The 21,948-nt window shown below is 40.3% G+C and overlaps 2 protein-coding genes across 7 annotated transcripts; both read left to right on the top strand.

The window, feature by feature from the left end:
• Positions 1 to 7,169: 7,169 nt before the first annotated feature.
• On the top strand, positions 7,170 to 10,927 carry LOC105038614 (uncharacterized). Of its 6 annotated transcripts, none has more exons than XM_073253067.1 (7): positions 7,170 to 7,536; positions 7,642 to 7,844; positions 8,923 to 9,010; positions 9,164 to 9,310; positions 9,684 to 9,770; positions 9,857 to 9,921; positions 10,026 to 10,925. In XM_073253067.1, the coding sequence occupies exons 2-6, from the start codon at positions 7,837 to 7,839 to the stop codon at positions 9,905 to 9,907; spliced, it is 381 nt and encodes a 126-aa protein (XP_073109168.1). In that variant the 5' UTR covers positions 7,170 to 7,536; positions 7,642 to 7,836; the 3' UTR covers positions 9,908 to 9,921; positions 10,026 to 10,925. The 6 variants fall into 6 exon arrangements, with proteins under 6 accessions (XP_073109168.1, XP_073109171.1, XP_073109170.1 ...); XM_073253070.1 differs by having other exon boundaries at positions 7,170 to 7,369; positions 7,472 to 7,557; positions 9,857 to 10,925; XM_073253069.1 differs by having other exon boundaries at positions 7,170 to 7,369; positions 7,472 to 7,536; positions 9,857 to 10,924.
• A 1,849-nt stretch (positions 10,928 to 12,776) lies between these two features.
• LOC140855507 (senescence-specific cysteine protease SAG39-like) lies at positions 12,777 to 14,420 on the top strand. The gene is made up of 2 exons (XM_073251398.1): positions 12,777 to 13,583; positions 13,700 to 14,420. The coding sequence occupies exons 1-2, from the start codon at positions 13,160 to 13,162 to the stop codon at positions 14,293 to 14,295; spliced, it is 1,020 nt and encodes a 339-aa protein (XP_073107499.1). The 5' UTR covers positions 12,777 to 13,159; the 3' UTR covers positions 14,296 to 14,420.
• Positions 14,421 to 21,948: the final 7,528 nt, after the last annotated feature.

The raw sequence follows: 21,948 nt of genomic DNA on the forward strand, positions 1-21,948 counted from the left end.
AATTTCATATAAGACTTAGGGCAAAATTTTAAGTTTCTTTATCTTTACTACCTTCGGGTATAGCATATTAAATCTTGATCTACTTCCTATATTTGAAATCATTGTATAAGTTTCATCACTTTTCAAGAATCCAACATGTCTAAAATTAATTGGAGTTAATCTTAGATTTACCTTACAATCATTTAGATAATTTCTAAATCAATCTTTCTTTTTAAAAGAATTAATTCTAACTTGACAACTAAAAGAACTCAAGCCAACATCCTTAAGTAGAATCAACTTGATTATTTCTTATAGAATTCTCTTCATCACAACCCTTAATATTAATCGATAAATCCATACAAAATCTTGTCTCTTGTATAAGTCATTCAAAATTTAACACTAGCAAGATATCTTAGTTCAATTTAAAAAAATATATCTAAACTTTGACTTGAATAATTAATACACTTCACCATCTTCAACAATCACAAGAAAAATAAAAAAAAATCTAATCCAAAGATAGTAATACGAATTATTAAAGATTTCATCATAACCTGTATATCATACTCTGACAAAATAAATTTTTTTCTTTAATTTAACAACAATATCAAAATAATTTTGATCCACTTAGAAAAATAAACTATTGACTTGAAATTCAATGCAACTTGAAAGATCCAAGAATCATATTCAGAATATGATATTTTGAGCAACCAAAAATTTTACCAAGATGTGTATCTCATATTCTCATAATAAAATTCAAGTATATTTTTCATCTAAGATTGAGTTTCATATATGATCCTCTTATAGGTTCAATGCTCAAAAATATTTCTCTCTCATATGATGAAATTTCTTCTTAGATCATACCCTAATTAATTTTCTTTTGATAAGTCCAAAATTTATAATGCTCAGATAATTATCATCGAAATTAAAAAAAATTATCATGGTCTTCAATCATATAAGTTTTACATTCCAAAATCCTCTAGTATACTCAACATATCTTATCAATATCTTCCACTTTATTCTAAGGTCAACTCTTTTCATACTTAGGTCAATCTTACTAATTGAAATCTAAGATATAACTCGTCAATTTTATTATAGATATCATATGCCACTTATACATAAATTTTATCTTAATATCTATTGATTCGAAATCTAAATATTGAATCTTCTCTTTTATATCTATCATATTCCTCATGATCATAACCTAAATTTAAATATCACTAAAGTCATAATTTCAAATAATTATAAGCTTAAGCTTAAATACCACTTAAATTATATTCTCTAATGATCATAACCTAAATTGTAATATCATTCTATTACATCCTTAATGATTATAACCTTAAACTCTGATATTATCTATCATACTCTATTGATTATAATCCCAAAATTTTGATATCACTTATATGACAATCCCTAGTGACCTTAAACTTGGACTCTAGTACTGTTCTGTCATATCCTAATCACTTGTATCATTGTCTCCAAATAAATATAACCTAAGCTCTAAGCTCAGATATCACTCTGTCACTTCCTATTGATCTTACATAAAGTTTTGATATCACTTCATAATCTTAGTGATCTTAAACCTAAGCTCTGATATTATTCTATCTCATCCTATTCATTTATATCGTAATCTCCAATGATTATAACCTAAGCTCTAATATCACTCTGTAATATTCTAATCACTTATATCATAATCTCTAATGATCATAACCTATGCTCTGATACTATTCTGTCACGCTCCGAACCCAACACCCGGGTCGGATACGTGATGGCCGCACACTCCTTAGAGCAAGCCCTAAAGAATATGCAAGACCAAATTAAATATTACAACCTTAACATCCATAAACAATTAATTTCAAATATAATTCATAAAACCTTGCATAATTACAATTTAAATTTCTTCAATTCTCTGATCAGATACTATGACACTCTATTTATCCTTCTGCTTAACCGTAAATCCAAGCCATAGCCAATCTAAGTCATCCTGTAACTCTGAGAAGAAAAAGAAAGATGAAGGGGTGTGAGCTTTACAGCCCAGTAAGAATTCCCATATCACACTGATATAGTAATATAGTCTGAAAATAAGGATAAGCAATAAAATATAAAATCTCATGCTCAATATTCAGAATACTGCAAACATCCATAAATTTACTGTCTTGTTAAAATAGATGCATCATCATATGTTAACAGGTGAAATACTTTTGTTCAACAATTATTTCATGTCTTATCTTTCATTTCTCCTTTCATAATCACATGATTTTTAACATTTTCTTTCTGGCTCTTGACTATCCAAGTCTATACCTCAGTCATCATCCGGATCGAATCCACTTAAAAAGTCTTTCAAGACTGTCCCAGGATGAGCTCCTGACCGGCTGTCCCACGTACCAAAGCCCGTGAGAGGCTGTCCCAGGCATAAGCTCCTGACGGGCTGTCCCAGGCATGAGCTCCTGGCCGGCTAATCCACCTGTAAGCCAGTGGGGGCTGTCCCAGGCATAAGCTCCTGGCGGGCTGTTCCACATGACAAGACTAGTCCATACCATATATCTCTTTTCTTTCATTAAATCATTATGTGTTGATTTTATTAAATCAATTCTGACTTGCATTATGATCAATTCAGATATGTCATATCCATATAATCATGCCATCAATCTCTGATACATATATATTGACATAACATATTCATGCTCAAAATCAAATAACAGTATCTCAGATATAATAAATTCATCGATCTCAAATCCGACGATGCAAAATCAATGATGCAAAATCAACAGTAAAATAGCATATATATAATAGTGATCATGTACAGGGATTCTTACCTTTACCGGTGACTGATCCAAGCACAGAAATCAATGTTCTTCTTTGATTTATGAATATCTTTAATAAAATATTTCACTCGATATCATATGCAGATAATCATCTCTTCATAATCCTGATCAAATATAAAAATCATATATAGAGAAAATTATCGATAACCGATCTTAATAACACAAATCGAGGACCTCTCTTAGGATTAATCAAAATTAAGATTTATCTAAGTATCTGGATCCTCCACTGATCCATAAGACTTCTAGAGAGAGAAAATCCATGAAGAGAGAGAAAATTCTAGAGAGAGAAAGTGGAGAGAGAAAATGGAGAGAGAAACCTTCGTATCCTTCCGATGAGGCACTCATGATCGAGATCATCAGAGGTCCTATCAGGGTGACTCAATATGAATCAAGTGTTACAAATTTCGAATAGGATCGAATTGGGATCAGATCTACCGCATGAATTTCGGAGCAACCTCAGATCATCTTATTTTTATCTCAATCTATCCTAGAGTCCATGATGCAATCAGAGAGAGAGAGTAGAAAGATTCTAGAGAGATAAAATCCATAAAAAGAGAGAAAGATCTAGAGAGAGAAAATAAGGAGAGAATCTAGAGAGAGAAACTGAAGAGAGAAGGTAGAGAGAGGAGAGAGAAAAAAATTTTTTTCTTCTTCTACTTTTTATTTTATTTTATTTTATTTTTCTCTTTCTCTTTTTCTTTTTTCTTTTTTTTTCTTTTTCTTTTTCCTTTTTCTTTTCTTTTCTTTTTCTTTTTTTTCTTTCTTTTCTTCTTCTTCTTCCTTCTTTTCTTTTCCCGTGGATTTCTTTGGGCCGAAACAGGGGAAGAATTAGAGGGACGTTTGTCCATGGTCCGACGGACTGCGGTGGCATGGCTGGTGGTCGGCCAGCAGCAACCAACGGCGGTGGAGCCAGAGATGGCCGGCGATGAGGTTCGGCCGGTGGGAAAATTAGAAAAATTGAAAAACAGGGGACCGCCCCTTTTTTCTTGAATTTCTCCGGTCATTGGCTGATCACCGGCGGCCATGACCTTCGGGAAACATAGGCAGAGAGGTGGGGGTCCAAACCTAGGGGTGCGACACCATGGATAGCGGCGCTGGTGGCCAGAAAAGAGAGGGAGATGGCTCGGCCGAACAGAGCAAAACAGGATCTTCTTTTCTTCTCGATTTCTGGCAAAATCGGCCCGCCGGCAGCGAAGTTTGGGGCCAGAGGAGAAAGGGAAGAGCGAGAGAAAGAAAGGTCAGAGCCTTACCTGAGCTCCGGGGGCTTCTTTGACCTTCAATTTCCGGCGAACACGAGAAGAGGCTGCCGCGGCTTCTACGGAGAAAAGGAGAGGAATCGGGCTCGAAGATCACCGGTGGAGGGTCTTGAGAGAGGGAGAGGCTTATTTATAGGGGATCCTAGAGTTCTAAAAGACCTAGAGTCTTTCTCCGATCGGGATTCATCGGAGAAGAAGACTCCCTTCGGGAGTCTCCTTCCGTCCCCCTTTTTTTTTTTTATCTGGGTTATTACAGTGTTTTGAGAGATATGTGAGGCATGATCCAATAGTTGATAACGTGAAAAGAGATCAATTATTCTTTCATGCAAAAGATTACAAACCAAACCCTCTTACCAATCTCGTCCTTCCAGCTTGGAGTGTAAATGGGCCGGATTAGATTGGGTCATAAGTGACTCTAATCCAATCCGATTCTTTGATCGAATTTAAATATTAGACCCAGATCCAACCCATAACAAGAGTGGATTGGTCGGATCTGATCCATGATCAATTTTTTTAACTCAGTAGATTATTCGGGTTGGGTTAGATTCATATATAACTCGACCCTAATCCATGAAATATGGATTTGGATCGGATCCGAATCAATTTGGAAATAGTTGTTGACAGCAACCATTTTTTCATAAATAAGTTGAGAATATTCCTCATTCATATCCAGGACACAATCAGAACTTTAATTAATTATTGAAGTACATAAAGGCCTTGATGTCTATGATCGAAGTGGCAACCTTAGGCCACTTCCTATTTTCACAAAAAAAAAAAAAACTTTAGGCCACTTCTAAGAAATAAAAAATAGCAAGGAGTTGCATCTAAATTCGATCATTTTGTTCTTAAAAGGCTAAAGCGATGACTCCAATATCTGTTTGAAAGCGCATAAGCCAGAAAGCTAGCCACCTTACACAAAGAACATCCTAGCATCAACTTGATCGGCGACTTGCTACTTCGATTGGCACTCACAATGTAGAGACTAAAACAAGCCATGTGACCCGGTACCATAGCGTAAGAATGATATATGATGTCTCATTTACATGGCCTAGCATGAAAACCAATCAAGTGGTATCAATATAATGACTTAGTTGAGATGAAATAGAGATACTGGGCTCAATTGCAAATTGATGATATTGGCTAATAAATTAATGTTAGTCTATGGTGAAGATCCTATTTATCATAGACAGACTCAAGTGTTGTTGATTAAGAAATATTATTGAGTATCATATCATTAGCGATAGCAAGACGGAGAAGGTTCTTTAAATTTTATTTCTATTTTCTATAATAGAAATAGTAAAAATAATAATGCTGATAAGAATAATTACTATCAGTATGATGTAGTGATAAAAATATAAAAATATAAATAACAATAACAACAATAATAACAATACTAATGGCAGAAAGGAGAGAGAGGCTTAGATTATATATTCCAAAATTAAGTAAAAAAGGATAGCCACCCATGAGCTTATCAAATATATTCAGGTCCTGTACAAGATATTCGGATCCTATATTCGGTTCGGATTGGGTCGAGTCAGATCGAATTCGAATTTAATAAATCCAGATCCGATGCGAAAAATAAAATGAATCCAATTTTAAAACCCGACCTAACTTCATGGATCCTTTAAAATGATTCAAGTTAGGCTTAAGCGGGTCGGAACGAGTTGGATCGTGGATCAACCTGCCCCGTTTGCAGCCTTACTTCCAACCACTCTACCTACTCAATTGATTTTACATGAAAGTTAGTTATTAATTTGTCACCTAAAAAGTGGAGGTCGATGGATTCTCATTTATCTTCATAAAGTGAGGCAACCATTGGTTGCCACAAAAGATCAATCTAAGCCCTGAACAAATGGACAACATCTGATGTTGCTTACTGAAATTTATCATCCATGTTGATTCATTAAAAAATATGAGTTTTCTGGTGATAAGGTGCATATGTTTCATCTAAGAACTGGGTAGAAGATGAATTAAGTATGGTTCATCCAAGATTTTCATCCACGAATATGTTGATCAGATTTTTCTAACAAATTTGAGCTCTAATATCATATTAATTAACCAATTATTCCTTAAAAACTTAATTGATAAGAAAATTATCAAAAACATAAATTAGTCTTAACAAAAATACTCTTCCTTGCAAAATAATTTAATAGTTATTTATGATTAAATATCTTTATTGCCAGCACCTTATCAGGCTATTAGTTTGCTTTGATATCAAGTACTCATTATTTTGTTGTACATGGAAGTCTACATGCTTTGACTCCTTCAAGATAAATAATAGTCGTACATCAAATAGGTGTTCCTACCATAACATCATATAGGTGTCCTTTCCATATTCTGAGACCAGTGGTCACAATACACATAGCGGTTCTAAAGTTGGACTAGGTAGGAACCTGAAATCTTGAGCTAAGATCTAGAGCTTGTGTGGTCATCCAAATACTGGGTGAAAGGGATACATGATAAACCAAAGTGAAAAAGTGAGATACAAGAAATGCTGTTTGAAGCGATCTAAAGACATCTGGAAGCATAAAAGACAATATTAAAGGCCGATTAGAGGAAGATAGGATAGAACTAAATGAAGGCTAGCCAATCATATACAGCTTAAACAATTCTAAAATTTCTCTTATACATCAATATTGCAATATTTGCTGTATCATATTATAAAACATAAATAAATTTTATAACCGATTAGTTGCATCTCTCATGCGTGCTTGGGTATATTCTTATTTTGAGCCGGCCATTCTGGTTCGGTGCATATCAATTTTTTTAGAATTTGGTCGGTGTGAATTTAAGAAAGGTTAGGATCGGAAAAATCTGATTCGGGCTTCAAATTTTTAAATATCCTTTTCAATTCGAAGTTCGAACCAACCGCTCCCTGTATAAAACCGGCCCGCGCTTTAAAAAAAAAAACACCACGCTCTCCCTCGCCCTCGCATCCTCTCTTTCTCTGGTCCGCGAAACAATTTTGGTTGCAACGGTAACATCATGCCAAACTTATATTTCAATTAAAAATCAAAAATTAATAAAATAAAATAAAATATTATCATAAAAATCGATGAAGTTTTAATTGGATTGGGGTAAATTTGACGTGCTATCACCGTCGTAACAAAGTTTTTCCCTCCCCCACGCGTCCTTCCTTTCTCTCTCGCTGACAAGATGGTTTTCAAAACCTAGCCCACCCCGACCAGATCCTTGCGAAGAACTCGCCTCTCCTCGCGGCCTGCCTTCGCCTTCCCCATTGGGAGATCCATCTACCTCGGGGAAGTGGAAAGAACCGTGCCGTGATCGATACCAGTAGCTTTCGATCGACGAGTTAGGGTTTCTCACCGTTCTTGTGATTTTTGAGGTTTTCTTGGGTTTCTTGACTCCAAAGAATGGGATTTATGTGTTTCCTCTTCAATTTCCGCTACCAAGAAATGCTGCATGGATAATGGTGTCGTTGGGCTCCGGACACCAGGAATAGGCTTTCGCCCAACTTGGTGAATCCTTATCGAAGCCATGTGAGGGTTTTCTTTTTTAATTAACATATGTTGATTTGTTCTGATTTTCTTTTGTTTGGGTTCTTGTTTTATTACTTACTTTAGGTTGGGGAAGACAAGGAGAGCACCTCGCGTGCCTCCTCCACACCTTCCTCTCATGGCTATTTCTAAATGGCGAGGCAATCTTGGATGGTCTTCCGTTGTTCTCAGACATTCGATCATGATGTCTGAGATTGTCAGATGAGAGCTGCTCATGGATTGTTTGGGCACCGCTAGTCTCTTGATGCATCAGAAGCCAAAATGGAGTGGTATTTATGTTATATAATAAGTCCACACAAGATTTTAAGTCAGATCCAACATCATGTGCTAGACGCTTATATATGTATATGGTAGTATGCATTCATATGTCTATATTTGTTTTTGGGCTACATTTAATTTATATATATATATATATATATATATATATATATATATATATATATATATATATATATATATATATATATATATTCTAGGATCATTTGTACTTTTATCTGACATTTCTAGAATGCGGAACTTTCTCTACTAACATAACATAAATTGGCAAAGAAAGAAGATCCTTTGGTATTTAGACTTTCTTGCACCCCTTCATATCAAGTTGGTTTGTCCACTTATATCAGATTTAAGAATGCATCTGCGAATGCCATTATTATAGCCATATATCTAAGTTTGCCTAAACTGGCGTGGGCTTTTGATTAGTTAGCATTACTTATGGAGCGGAAACATTATTTCCACCTTACTTTATGGTTTAAGGTCATTTTAGTATGTCATGTTTTGGAAGATATACCATGTTTTCTGAACTATTTCTTGTGGCGTTAGGATTCTGCATGTATTTTAAAAATAATCCCGTGATTTGGAGTTTTTAAAATATATTATAAATTATTTATTGAAATTTTTAAAAGTGATTTCAGCTGCTCTATGACTGTTGACAGTCTAGTTTTTCTTACATTACCTTGTAGGCGTGTGGACCATGGCCTGGCTGCAACAAGTTGCGCTGCTAGCTCTAGCTTGTTGGGAATGACATTTAGGAAATCTAATTTGGTTGGTCAAATTCACACACATACAGCCACATGCACAGAGATAGAGAGAGATGTTATATGATGAAAAACATTGGTTACAACTTCCAATGATCTAAATTTTTTCTATTAAAAGAATTAGAGGCATTTTGTTTTAGTTTTTTTTTTTTTTAACCTGTCGGCATATACGTTTTAGTTTCACTTTTCACTTTCTAACTATTTTACTAGTTTAACACTACATTATTCGATCAGAATGTTTTCAGAACATCAGTTCTTGATCTAGGTTGGTGGAGGTACTGAACAATATTGTGCTGAGTTGAGAATTTGACAGGTATAAATTGTTGAAGGGGAGCATTCTTTTAGGCATGGTGTATCACAGGGAGACAATACATGCATTTCTGGTTTACTTCCAAAAGCAGGTAGCTAATCTCCTTGATCATCAGTTTGATCTATCTGTCTATTTGTATTTAACTTATTTACTAGATATCCACATCTGAGCTATTTTTAAATAATTGTTTTTATTTAAAAATCAAGGTTCATAGGTTTTCACGATGGATTTATTTATTTTGCAGGATTGGAAATTTCTTCGTTGCTGGAGCATGCATATCCTTTTTGGATTTAGATGCTGCTATAATTTTGTTTTCACCTGTTTCAGATATTCACAAGGAAAGTCCTGTTCTTCCCATCATTTTCCACCAATGATAGGTTTACAATTTTGGGTATGCTAAGTTTTTCTCATCCTCCTGTTTGTTTCTATAATATTTCATATAGTTAGTGTTATTGTGATTGCACTCTATTTGCTTCTAATCTAGAAGCTCAAGTTATTGGTGGTCTATGATATTAAATGCGGCTTTCGCTCAATGGAACGAGCGAAGAGTTACTGTTAGTTGGCTGATGTTGTGCACTCATTGAATACTTAGCAATTGTTGTATCAATTTCTCCTTCATTATAACTTTTGTGATAGATGATTCCTTTCATCATGTACATGTCACTAAAGTTGCAATCCATATGATATGTTCATCGAAGTAGAAAATTTAGCACTAAACCAAACACTGATTATCACTCATATCTGTGTCTTCTCTAATCTTGCAGACTTCCTATCCTCAGGATGGAACTATTATATGTGGCCAAAATGAAATTTCACACCTGGCTAATGGACATATAGAACCCATAAACAAGGTTTGCTGGCAGAGTTGGGCGTGCTTTGACAGGTCTGTCTATATTCTGTGGTGTTTTATTCTCTCACATTTCAACATTTTTGATAGGAAGGTGCTGCCTCTGGCTTGCTTATGGTGCAAACTACTATGAAGCGATGATGACAGCACCGATGGTATTATTATCATCAAAAGTTTACTACAAGAAAGTCCAAGCATATAGTATTGTAGCTTTTATCATTATTTTAGAGAACCTTATCTATTCAGTTCTTTTTTGTAGGTGTTTTTGTAAATTGTTTGCAAGAAGGGACTTAAACATATTCTTAAAAATTGTCTTGGGTAGGATTATGCATCAACTATGACACTGCCCTCTAGAATTAAGCAGGTCTTCTGCATGTCAAGTGAGGGTAGCAAATTGTTGCATGAGGTTGGTGAGATGTCGTATGTTGATAACATTACTTCAAGACTGCTAATTGAGGTTTCTAATGCTTGTTGTGATGGTAACTTTGAGTTAAAGTTTTGGTCCATATTGCTATATTGAATGGATGCCTCATTGTTCTTCCATATGAGAATAAGAGGCCATTTCCACTGGGTTTAACTGTTGTAATAATCTTACAAATAATCAGCTAGTGTTGTACAAATTATCTAGAGCTATATTTTGAGTCTTTTTCACCTCATAATGTAAGGGTTTCAGCAACATCTTTTCTTAAACTTTTGCAAACAAGTCTTGTTCATGTTATTTAATAATGCTCCCCTAATTCAGGTCCTTTCACATGAACCTTTTATCTTTTCTCGGAACCTTGATGACTTTGCATATGCCGACTGGCTTGCTAACCCCACTAACAAACTTTCTGTTGCTGAATAATGAAGCTACTTTTCGAATTTTATATCCCTTGAAAGTGCTAAAAGTCTTGTCCTTGGTTTATCATTGAGGCCAATTGCTATATAATTAAAGTTACTAAACCAATGTTTTAACAGGTAGTTACAGTATGGAGGCAGTTAGGGCACCTTATTGTGCTCAGGCAAAAGGTAGGAAGTTCGGTGGGCCACATAAAAATATTAAAAATTCAATTGTAATACATGTATAATGCATTTATTTATCATAAAATCTATGACAGGGTATCCAAATCAAAGATCCATGTTATTGATTATGATTTGCGCTTACAAAGACCTAAAATAAAAAATATTGCATCTTTTGGAAATCTCTTTCTTTGCATCATGCGGCTGCAAAAATGGATGGTGTCTATTGTGCAAATATTCTAAGATACATGATATGGCACTTAAATTGTTAATCCACTGTATTGATCGTGTATTCTTTTTCGGTGCAAAAAGGGATGGTATTCTTTCAAGCAAAAACTAACCATGGATAATGTTTTAAGCACTTAATTCTTGGTGTTAAATCTGTTTAAAGGAGCATTGTTTTTGTTAAGATCGAATTTATGTTTGCTCACTTTGCTGCCATATCTTAAGTTTGCTCAATTTGCTGCACCCCATCCCGACCCCACCTCAATACTCCGGAGCTCGAATTAGCAAATTTAATCTGAAAAATTGCAAACATCTAAATGTGGTCTATAAGTATACACAACTAATTATAAGGCTTCCCATCATATCAAGGTTATATTAATATTTAAAGCTTTATACTTTATGTATGAATGTTTCAGTCTAAGATCTATGGTGTAAGAAATTAGGCGGTCAAAGATTGTTATCAAACAATGGAACATTTTATACTTTTAAGTTGGTATAAAATATGATTCTTAACTTTTTCTTTGGCTTATAATTTGGTTATTTCCCTTTTTGCAATTCTTGATAGTTTATTCCGAAAATCTTGGATCCATCCTTCCAGAAATTTCAAACGTTACAAAACACTCAAACTAGTGCTACATGATTCTTTTGGATTGTTTTATATTTTCTTTCTTTCTTCCCCTGCTTTTCCTGTTTCTCGTGTTTTTCTTGACTGAGAATCTGGCACCTGGATTGGAACCGCCATAAACAAAATTTTATGGGCTCAGCTGAAACCAAAGCTTACTCTGCAAACCTTATTTCAAAATGTGGAGCAAACGCCAAGAGGAGTGGTTTTTTTTTTATGTTTCTAAATTTGCAATGCCTTTGCAGAATGTTTATTTATTTATTTATTTTTGGATGGTAATGGAGGCTGTAACCGACCACCAAGAATTTTATTCACATTCGGAATGATGCGCAAATTCAGGCAGGATGAGAGCCTCAGAGATTTACATGAACAGAGCGGTTACACATCTTGGTGGGTAATGAGAAAATCAGACCAATCGGAAGAAATAGAAGGAAGAAGGCATTAAACGGGTGGATGGTGGAACAAGAAGAAAGTTCCTACAAATCTTTGATTAAACCGATTGTTCCAAATCATCAATGACAACTACGGATTTCTATCAATAAAGCTGGCGATCGCAAGTATAAGCTTGGCCTCAACCATTTTGCGGACACGACGAAGGAGGAGTTCGAGGCCTCCCACCTACGGGTTGCAGCGTAAAGCCCATGCTTCCAAAGTCTATGATAGTGATCATAACAAATACTTAAATTAATTTATAAATTTTAAATGAGATACATGTATAGCGGATAGCTTTAGCATATGACATATTTACATTTTATATTAAAATTTTGATGGTAAAGGTATGCATAATTTAGTTATATTATGAGATATTTATATTATAATTTATTTTATGAATCATTGTATCTCCTTTTTTTTTTTTTTTTTTTCCTCTCGTCATTTCAAATACTTGGACACCTAAGCACTACTCACCGGATTCATTTAGAGCGAAACCTTGTCCTGCCACTTTCCATTGCCAAAAGTTGATTTCAAGTGAAAAGTTTATTTATCATGATTTTATATCATAATTGTATTAATCTATTAGTATATATAGCCTGATTATTTTCTATAAAAAAAAAATGTATATATCTGCAATTTGATCGGTGGAAGAAAGAGTGATTCTAGACCCATCCATGTCAGATAAGACTCATTACTATATAAGATCTGATTCACTAACATTTTCTCAACTATATTATTATTGATCCATTTTGCATATTGTTGTTGATTCACTTAATTTTGGAACATATAATTAGGCTATATATACTAATGCATGGGGGGGACAGTTGTGACTATTAGCTCAGTTTTAGGTTGTTATAGGAGGCAAGCATGACTTTACTTTTTTTATTATTTTAGATATTTATTTTTAGAAGGGCAATTTGATCACTTCCCATCTTAAGAGAATTATGGATAAACACAAATTTAATTACCTTTCTATCATGATGATTATTATATATATACATATAGCAGTAACAAGAGATTTCATCCCTTGTTTTTCTGATTTTTGTACCACCCTCCAATACTATCTGGCAATTTGACCCACCTAGCTGCAATCATCCCAAAGTCTTCGCACAGCAATGGTTCACCGATGCTTTGTGATTGCGTTGTTAGTTTTCGGTGTTTGGAGCTCTGGAGCCATGGCTCGTGCTATTGGTGATGCACCCGTGCAGGCAAAGTTCGAGCAATGGATGGCTAAGTATGGACGACTCTATATGGATGCAACAGAGCAGGAGCGGCGTTTCCAAATCTTCAAGGACAACTACGAGTATATTGAGTCTGTCAATAGAGCCGGTAATCTTACTTATAGGCTCGGCATCAACCATTTCGCAGACATGACCGATGAGGAGTTCAAGTCCTCTAACCTACGCGCTCAGGTAAATTCCAAGCGTCCAAAGTCCACGACTGGAAGCTTTCGGTATGCCAACTTGAACAACTTGCCTAATAGCGTGAATTGGATAACCAGTGGTGCAGTCTCTAACGCCAAGTCTCAAGGGGCATGTGGTAAGATAAACCGTAGAACGAGTTATTATTCTCAAGAAGATACAATTAATGCGTTATTTAATTTTAAAGAATAACCGGATACAAAAAGGATAATGTTATCTCAAACAACTGTACAGGGAGCTGCTGGGCGTTCACTGCTGTAGCCGCCATCGAAGGGATCACTCAAATCAAGACCGGCAATTTGATGTCTCTGGCGCCGCAACAACTTGTGGACTGTGATAATAATAGCCGTGGATGCGACTATGGATACCCGGGCAGCGCCTTCTCTTACGTCATTAGTAATGGAGGCATCGCATCGGAAGTTGATTACCCTTACAAAGGAGTTGTCGGGAATTGCGAGGCCAACAAATACCTGTCAGCCAGTATTGACGGTTGGGAGATGGTGCCTTTAAATAACGAGACTGCGCTCATGCAAGCAGTCGCGAACCAGCCTGTTTCAGTTCCCTTTTGTCCTGACGGGGAAACCTTGAGGTGGTACTCCAGTGGTCTCTACAAAGGTCCGTGTGGAGATTGTGCGACCCACGCTATGACGGTTGTTGGTTATGGGATATATGAGGACCATGATCCGGGAACTGAATATTGGATATTGAAGAATTCATGGAGTGAAGATTGGGGTGACAAAGGATTCATGTACATCGAGCGTAACGTTGGTTTACCCAAAGGGCTTTGTGGCATTGCAGGATATCCTTTATACCCAACAAAAAAAGCCTAAGAAATCTTCTACTATGGCATCTTGGGAATCTCAGCAGCCGGAATAATTAGAAATTGAAGTTGAACATTGGCCATCATCGTGGAAGCAAGCAATTATTATATTGTTTATGTCATAGTAGAAATAAGACGGAATGTATGCTGAGAAAAGATCTTCAATATATCAATAAATCTAATTTTTCTCTTATTTTTTTATCTTTATTTTATCTTTCTTCTATATGACTAGTAGGACTCTAATTTAGGCATAATGGTAACAGTAAATCTCTTCTATCATAACCCCGAATAGCCCCATCTCCCCATCTAATCATATCCATCTATCTTCGAATGGGTAGTATGACAATAGCTTAATTAAGTTCTTCAAGATCAAAGTATATGGGCCCATGCTATATATTTGAATCATCTTTTTTTCAAAAATCTCTTTTTTGGCTACTCAAATATCGGTAGCATGTCCCCACACCTATCTTTCTACCATGAAAATGTGCAAACAAATTTTCTGACATGCTCATCCCTATATGGTGAGAAAAGCTTGACCAAAAATAAATCAATAATTTTGTTTGATTTTTTTTTTTTTCTGTCTCCGCTCTTTGCTTCAATATATAGATTAATAGTCCAGCAACAAACCAAGTAGTGCTTAAATAATTCCAAAACTTCTCACATGTGTCAATGGTTGCATCATCTACCATGTCATGTTATCAAACATATATAGATTTATAACCAATTAGTTGCATATCTCTTGCATGCTAGGGGAGATTCACAATTTAAGCCTTATTAATAGTGTTTCCACAACGCTGTTATTGTTCTCCACAACGCTGGTAGGAAGATGCTTTGCCTGTACCCACAACCCGATTTACTACACCAACATGTTAAAGGAGAGTACATAAAGTAATACATGGGAATGGCATGACTAATATCCCAATCGGCATGTGGAACTTTGCTTCGTCTCTATTTGCACTACTTGATCACATTGCTAAACAGTGAACTCCCTTGAGTTGACCCATTCAATGCAATTTACTACATGGCATGAAGGAAGGGGCTTGGGTCAGGTTCAATGGAACAAATTAAATCCCTTAATGTGCATTACACATTTTCCAAGATTAAGCATGATGAGCAGCCCAAATTGGAGAATCTGATAAACAAATAGTAGTCGATCCATAGGCATGCGTGATCGCTCATCATGCTTTGAAAAATATCAGGTATCCGATGCTATTATTTTTAAAAAATTTGACTGACTTGAACATCAGATAGTCTCCTATCAAATAAATTTCTGCAAAAAAAGTTCTTTTGCAAATCGATCATAGATCATAGAAGTTCAACTAGATTCACAGTTGGGATTCCACTTGTTCCTTACTACTCTCCAACTCAAAGTGCAACCGACCTCACCCTATCACCTCAGTTGCCTATTGACCTAAATATTTTTTCCAGATTCCAATGACAACAGATCATATTTGTATAAGTTCTCAATATCAAGTTCTCAGTTCCTATGGAAGCCTCCATCCTCCAACTTTGGTTCCTCTTATCTATTGAGGCAACAAATCATCATCTAAAAATTGTAAGAGAAAAATTAAGTTAATATATTATAACTAATTACGTAAGAGAGATGAGCATAGAGGGACTTCTTAGACTTTCTTTCTACTTCTCTAATTGGAACAACACCAAGAAACCATTGATCAAACATAAACACACATTATCATGATTCATTCACAACTATGCTGATCTCTTCATGAGCTGTGTTACCTAGACAATCACGTCATGGTCCAGAATCCGTGGATATCATCTAGCTCAACTACATAGTAGGCACGTGGATGTTTATGAAACTCTATGGTTGCCGTTTTTTGTTGGTGTGAGGGACTTTCCAACAATGAATTTGACCCTCCATTTTCATGTTAGAAGTGAGCATTCATTATTTTAATATTGGCCAAAAATATAGGTGTTCAAAACATTTTCCAAAATATTATTTCTCTTGTATCCCTGAGTTAATTTGGAGTGGGCTAAGTGTATGGAGGATTCACATTTAACAAAAAGAAAAACAAAATGAAAATTTACTACCATATAATATAATTCGGTCAATGGAGAAGATGGGGAGAATTTTATTTTGGTTTTGATTCACTACTATATGACATTGATTCACTGGCATATTCTGTGTTTCATATCGCTGTTGATTTACTTCATTTTGGAACATATAATCAGGCTATGCATGCTAATATATTGAGATGGTCGTGACTACTAGCCTAGTTATGATGATGCGATGATCAACACGCCTGAGATTTGGTCAACACATAATCAATGGGAACTGATAGATTTTCTAAAATTTTTTATATACTTGGTAATTTTTCAAAGTTATTCACCGAGCATAAAATTTATTCAGAGCCATTTCACTGTTCAATTTTAAAATCAAAAAATTACCAAAGTTGGTGTTACAAGATTCCATCCTATTACAATTTTTTGTTCAAATACACCAATGACCTGCCATTTGAAACATGAAAAATAATTCAGTTCATGAAAATGGTGCCATTAATAGTCATCATCGGAGGCAATCATGACATCTACTCTCCTTACTTTAACCATTCTTTCTTAGAAGTTGCTAGAAACAAACTAGATCATCTTTGCGAAGACAAATTTGATTACCTTTCTGTTATGACCATAATCAAATTAATTTTCCATATTTGCTACAACTTATGGTGAGGGATTGGGCATGCACAGGGTCTCCCCTGTTCTGCACCTTCTTTCCCTTGTTTTGGCTTCACCAACCAACGTCGGCCATGGCTATAATCGGGGCCTTCACCCTCGTCGGACACTTCTTTGGATGACTAGTCGCTGGCCTCTCCCTACCGTGTTTGAGAGGAAGGGAAGGAAGAAGGGGAATGTCCCCGATTTTGAAGAAGAAGAGGAAGAGGGAGGCTATGAGACTCCCGGTAAACCCCAATAGAAAGTTTTATATAAACAATTTTCACCTTATGATTTTATTTTTATATTGAGATTTGTTTTGTAGGATAACAATCCTCTAGACTGTAGAACTCGAGCAGGTTTCTTGATATCTAAATTCTTGACACCCTGCAACACTATCAACTTAATCCACTTAGTCGTAATCATCCCGAAGTCTCTACATAGCAATGGCTCATAGATGCTTTGTGCGTGTGTTGATAGTTCTGCGTGTTTGAATCTTTGGAGCCATAGCTCGTGCTATTAGCTGCGCATTCGTGTGGGTAAAGTTCGAGCAGTGGATGGCTAAGCACAAGCAGGTCTACATGGATGCAACAGAGAAGGAGCAATGATTTGAAATCTTCAAGGACAACTACGAGTACGTCAAGTCTATCAATAAAGCTGGCAATCTTACATATACGATCGGCCTCAATAATATCGTGGACATGATCGATGACAAATTCTAAGACTTTGTCCTAATGTGTTCAAGCAAACCCAAGAGAACAATGGTTAGGTCAACAAGGCACGAGCAATAGATGGCTTGGTATGTATGGGTCTATAAGAATGAGCAGAGGACGAGTGACGATTCCGAATCTTCGGGGACAACTACGGGTACATCGATTGAGATTAGCCAAAAATATGCCTTATTTAGTTTTCTTTAGAATCCTAAAGGTTTAGTTGCCTTGTTTAGATCCACATATTTCCTTTGTTTTTTTTGGACACTATAAAGTTAATTATGCTTTGGTTAGCTATTTGTTTACTGGTGTTACGTCGGAAATCTAAGAGGAAATCTAAGTATCGATGGATTCATGTACTTCAAGTTAATCTTGTGCATCATTATGCTACTTTGAGCTGGTTTAGCTTATGCTTATGACGCAAACCAATAGTTTCTTGAATTGGTTCGTGTTGCGGCCAATCGCCTCGTCGTCCGATCGCCGGGAAGCGTGCACCTGCAAAATGAAGTCCGCACTGACCGGAGGCGGCTCCGGCGGGGACCCTCCGACGGTCAAGTCAGAGAGGTGACTGGGCAACAGTGAAATGAAGAGAGAGCTCAATCAAGAGAGAGAGAGAGAGAGAGGGAGGAGCGAGCCTGCGTATGTGAGAGAGACGGGCGGATCGATCCCTTGCACTGTTGCCTTCCCCGGTATATATAGTGGAGCACGGTATGGCGCCGTCATTAATGGCGCGGACAAGTGAGGAACTGTCAACTCACTGTGGACTGTCAGAGTCGCCGTGAAAATGTCATGTCGCCGTGTGGCTGTCCAATCACCAAGGTTGACTATGCCCTGTGCGGGACAATGCCCCTAGGTAGCCGTGCCGCATGTCCGTGTCAGAGCTGACAACGTCTGGCGGCTGTACGGTGGTTGGAGGAGCCGACCGACCCAAAGTCGGTAACCAGCTGAGTGGTGTCGGGCCCCTCCATTGGTCGGCGAGCATCTTGTGAGTCGGCCATCAGTCCACTGGGTTCAGTCGGTCGGGATGGATACGCCCGACATATCCCCAGTCGGCGATGGATTGTTGAATGGCCGGTGATGGCATCCGTCAGTTGGTCGCCCCGACCGACGATCGGTCGGGTTCTCGCCCAGTCGGAGTCGGTCGGTCCGCCAGTCGGTCGGTCGGGCCGTGTGTCGGTCGGTCCGCCAGTCGGTCGGTTGGGCCGTCGGTCGGTCGGTCCGCCAGTCGGTCGGTCGGGCCGTCGGTCGGTCGGTCGGTCGGTCGTCGGTCGGTCGGTGGGTATCCCCCAACAGTTGCCCCCCTCCGCTCCTAAGTCGGGTGGTGAGCTGGCCGATGCTTTCATTCGGACAGCGATCCCGGATGACTGGGAGTGGATTTGTCGCATGTGTAGATCCGACCGTACCGCCGGATGACCCGATGTCAGACGCCTCATGAATGCCAAGCGATCCGGACGTCTAGTCGATGTCAGATGTCACGTCGGCGTCAGGTGTCAGACGTCACGTCTTGTCGTCGTCAGACGTTACGTCGGTGTCAGAAGATCGGGCGCCGGACGATACGGCGTCAGACGACCGGATATTCGGCGCCGATCGCGCGAGAGTGGGGCACTGTCAGGCGTCCCATCGGGAACGCGAATCGATGCGGGCGCATAAATGCGGAGCCGCTCCCTGTGTGCCGCGTGTCAAGGTGGTTGGCCGGCGCCCCCTCCGGCATTTAATGTGGGCGGTGCGGCCGTCCCGGGACGGGGCGCGCCGACTCGTCCGCCAACCGACGGGCGCCACGCGTCGCGCATCTGCAGGTCTTCGGTCGGCGCGGAAGCATCTCGACCGTCGGTCGGCCCTATATATATAGGACCTCTCGGACCCCTGACCCACACTTGCCACATTTCGCTGGGGAAACTCTGTCCGGGCGATTTCTCAGTCGTCGCGGGCAGAGCTCTTCTTCGCTAGCGGAGGGTCCATCTGGTTCGTGGTCTCCTCTTCTCCTTCTTCTTCCCTTTCTTCTCTTTCTTTTCTTTCGGTTCCGGCATAATGACCAGGAATCCGACCCAGGGAGCTCGATCGGGGAACCCGACCGACGACTCCCGATCGGCTCCGGAAGATGAGGCCTCCTCGCTTTCGGGGCCGAATGTCGATCGGCTTCGGGAGCACTATCGCATCCCGGAGCAGTTTCGGCTCTCTGCTCCAGGGGCCGGCGGTCGGGTCAACAACCCTCCGCCTGGCGATCTGGCGCTGTACGTTGAAGACCTTCGCGCGGGTCTTCGACTTCCGATTTCGGAGTTCGTCCGGAATCTACTTGATTACTACGGACTCTGTCCGGCGCAACTGGCGCCGAACTCTGTTCGTTTAATCATTTTTTTCGCGCTGTTGTGTCAGCTCTTGCCGACCAACCCCCGCGTCTCACTCTTCCGGGCATTTTTTGTGCTCCGACCCCACCCTAAAGCCCGAGGGTGGTGGCTCTTCAACCCCCGGAAGGGTCTTGCTTTCATCACCGGTCTTCCATCGTCCATTCATGGGTGGAAGAACCAATTTTTCTTTGTTTCCTCCTCTTCTCCTTGGGGCTTTCCTTCTCGTTGGGGTGTACCCCGAACCGAGGCCAACGACAACAGTCGGGTGGAAGCGGACGACCGGGAGGACTTCCACCGACTGAAGGATATGTCGGTACCAAAGCAGAGGGAGCTTGTTACCGAACAAGCTCTCTATGACGCCGGCTTGAGTCTGGTCCCCCGAATAGGTATCGCCCGATCCCCCGGCCTTTCTTTTTGTTCATCTTTTGGTCAGCTTTTGGTCCAGCCTTTGACGTTCTTATCGGTATTGCAGGGACACCACCGAGGATGAGGCCGACGGATGCCGAGATTCGGCGGTTTGCCACGAGGAAGAGGCCAGCGTCGGGGGCCGGCCCTTCGCGCCCTGCAAAGAAACCAGCCCCAGCCCCGCCGACCGTCGAGGCGTCGGCAACCGACCAGTCGGAGCCGGTAATAGCCCTCGCGGCTCCGACGGTCCAAGTTGAGGAGAGGCCGACTGAGGAGGCGGCCGAAGGAATATCGGCGGCTTCGCCGGTGCGGGTGGAGCCGGATGGTGTTCGGGAAACCGAACATCGTCCGGCGGCGTCCGTTGGAGCAACGGGGGGTGCCGGGTCGAACTCCAGCGTCCCGTCGTTGCCAGTCCCGTCGGTCAGGGCAGCTGATCGGGGGAAAGCCCCGATGGAGCCCGCGGAAGAGGATAGGTCGGGGAGCCGATCAATGCCTCCCAGCGCATGCTACCCCGAGGGTGCGTCGGCGTTGGCCGACCACAACCTTGCGAGGAGGTTGTGCCAAGGGATCCTCCTCCCAGCCGACGTAGAGTCGCTGCGGTCTCGGCAGGTGACCGAGATGCTGTCGCGGTTCTACCCGACGATGGTTGAGGTAAGCTTCGCATCACTTTTTCCTTTAACTTAGAAATTTTTCGTGTTATGCGATTCTGACGAAGCTCTTTTCCATCGGCAGCTGATCTTTACAATGTCCGAACTGGAGGCCGGGTACCGGAGGTTCGGCAACGTTCGGGCAGCCTTCAAGGAGAAGTCGGCAGCGGTCGAGGCTGAGAGGGCAATGTTGGCCGACCAACTCCAGCAGTCGGCCGACCGGGAGGCCAAGTTAGTCGATGAGGTCTCCCGGCTTGGGTCCGAACTCCGGTCGGCCAAGAAGGAGGCCAAGCACAAAGGTCGGGCCGTGCGTCGCCTTCGACGTGAACGAGATGGTGCCACCGCCGAACTCCAAGGGGAACGCGAGCAACTTCGGGTCAGCCTGGAGAAGCTCGCGGAAGCCGAAGAGGAGCTGTCCATCGCCCAGATCGACGCCGAAATGGCGAGGGTCGAGGCGGAGTTGACGAGGCAGGAGCTCGCCCGTGCTGAGGACGAGGCAAGGTCGGCGAGGGAGTCGGCCGATCAGGCGGTGGAGGACTTCCGATCCTCCGACCAATACCGGGAGGAGATGCCCGAATCGGGCTTCGCCTCATACCGGGTCGGGTTCGAGGACGGTCGGGACGCCGTCCATACCTTGTACCCGGAGTTGGACGTCAGCCGCGTCATCCCGCTGCTAGCCGAGGAGGAAGGGGCCGAAGGAGAAGGGACCGAGGAGGTGGCCGACCAGCCGTCGGGAGGCGTCGTCGTGGTGGAGGAAGCCACCCCGGAGCAGGCACCGACCGAAGTTCCCTTACCGACTGAAGCCCATCCTCCGGCCGCCGACCCAGCACCGCTCATGGCCGAGACGCCGATCATCCCCGATCCTCCGTCGGTCGAAGAGATCGAC

The sequence above is a fragment of the Elaeis guineensis genome, chromosome 2, assembly GCF_000442705.2.
Source record: "Elaeis guineensis isolate ETL-2024a chromosome 2, EG11, whole genome shotgun sequence".
NCBI classification, from domain to species: Eukaryota; Viridiplantae; Streptophyta; class Magnoliopsida; order Arecales; family Arecaceae; genus Elaeis; species Elaeis guineensis.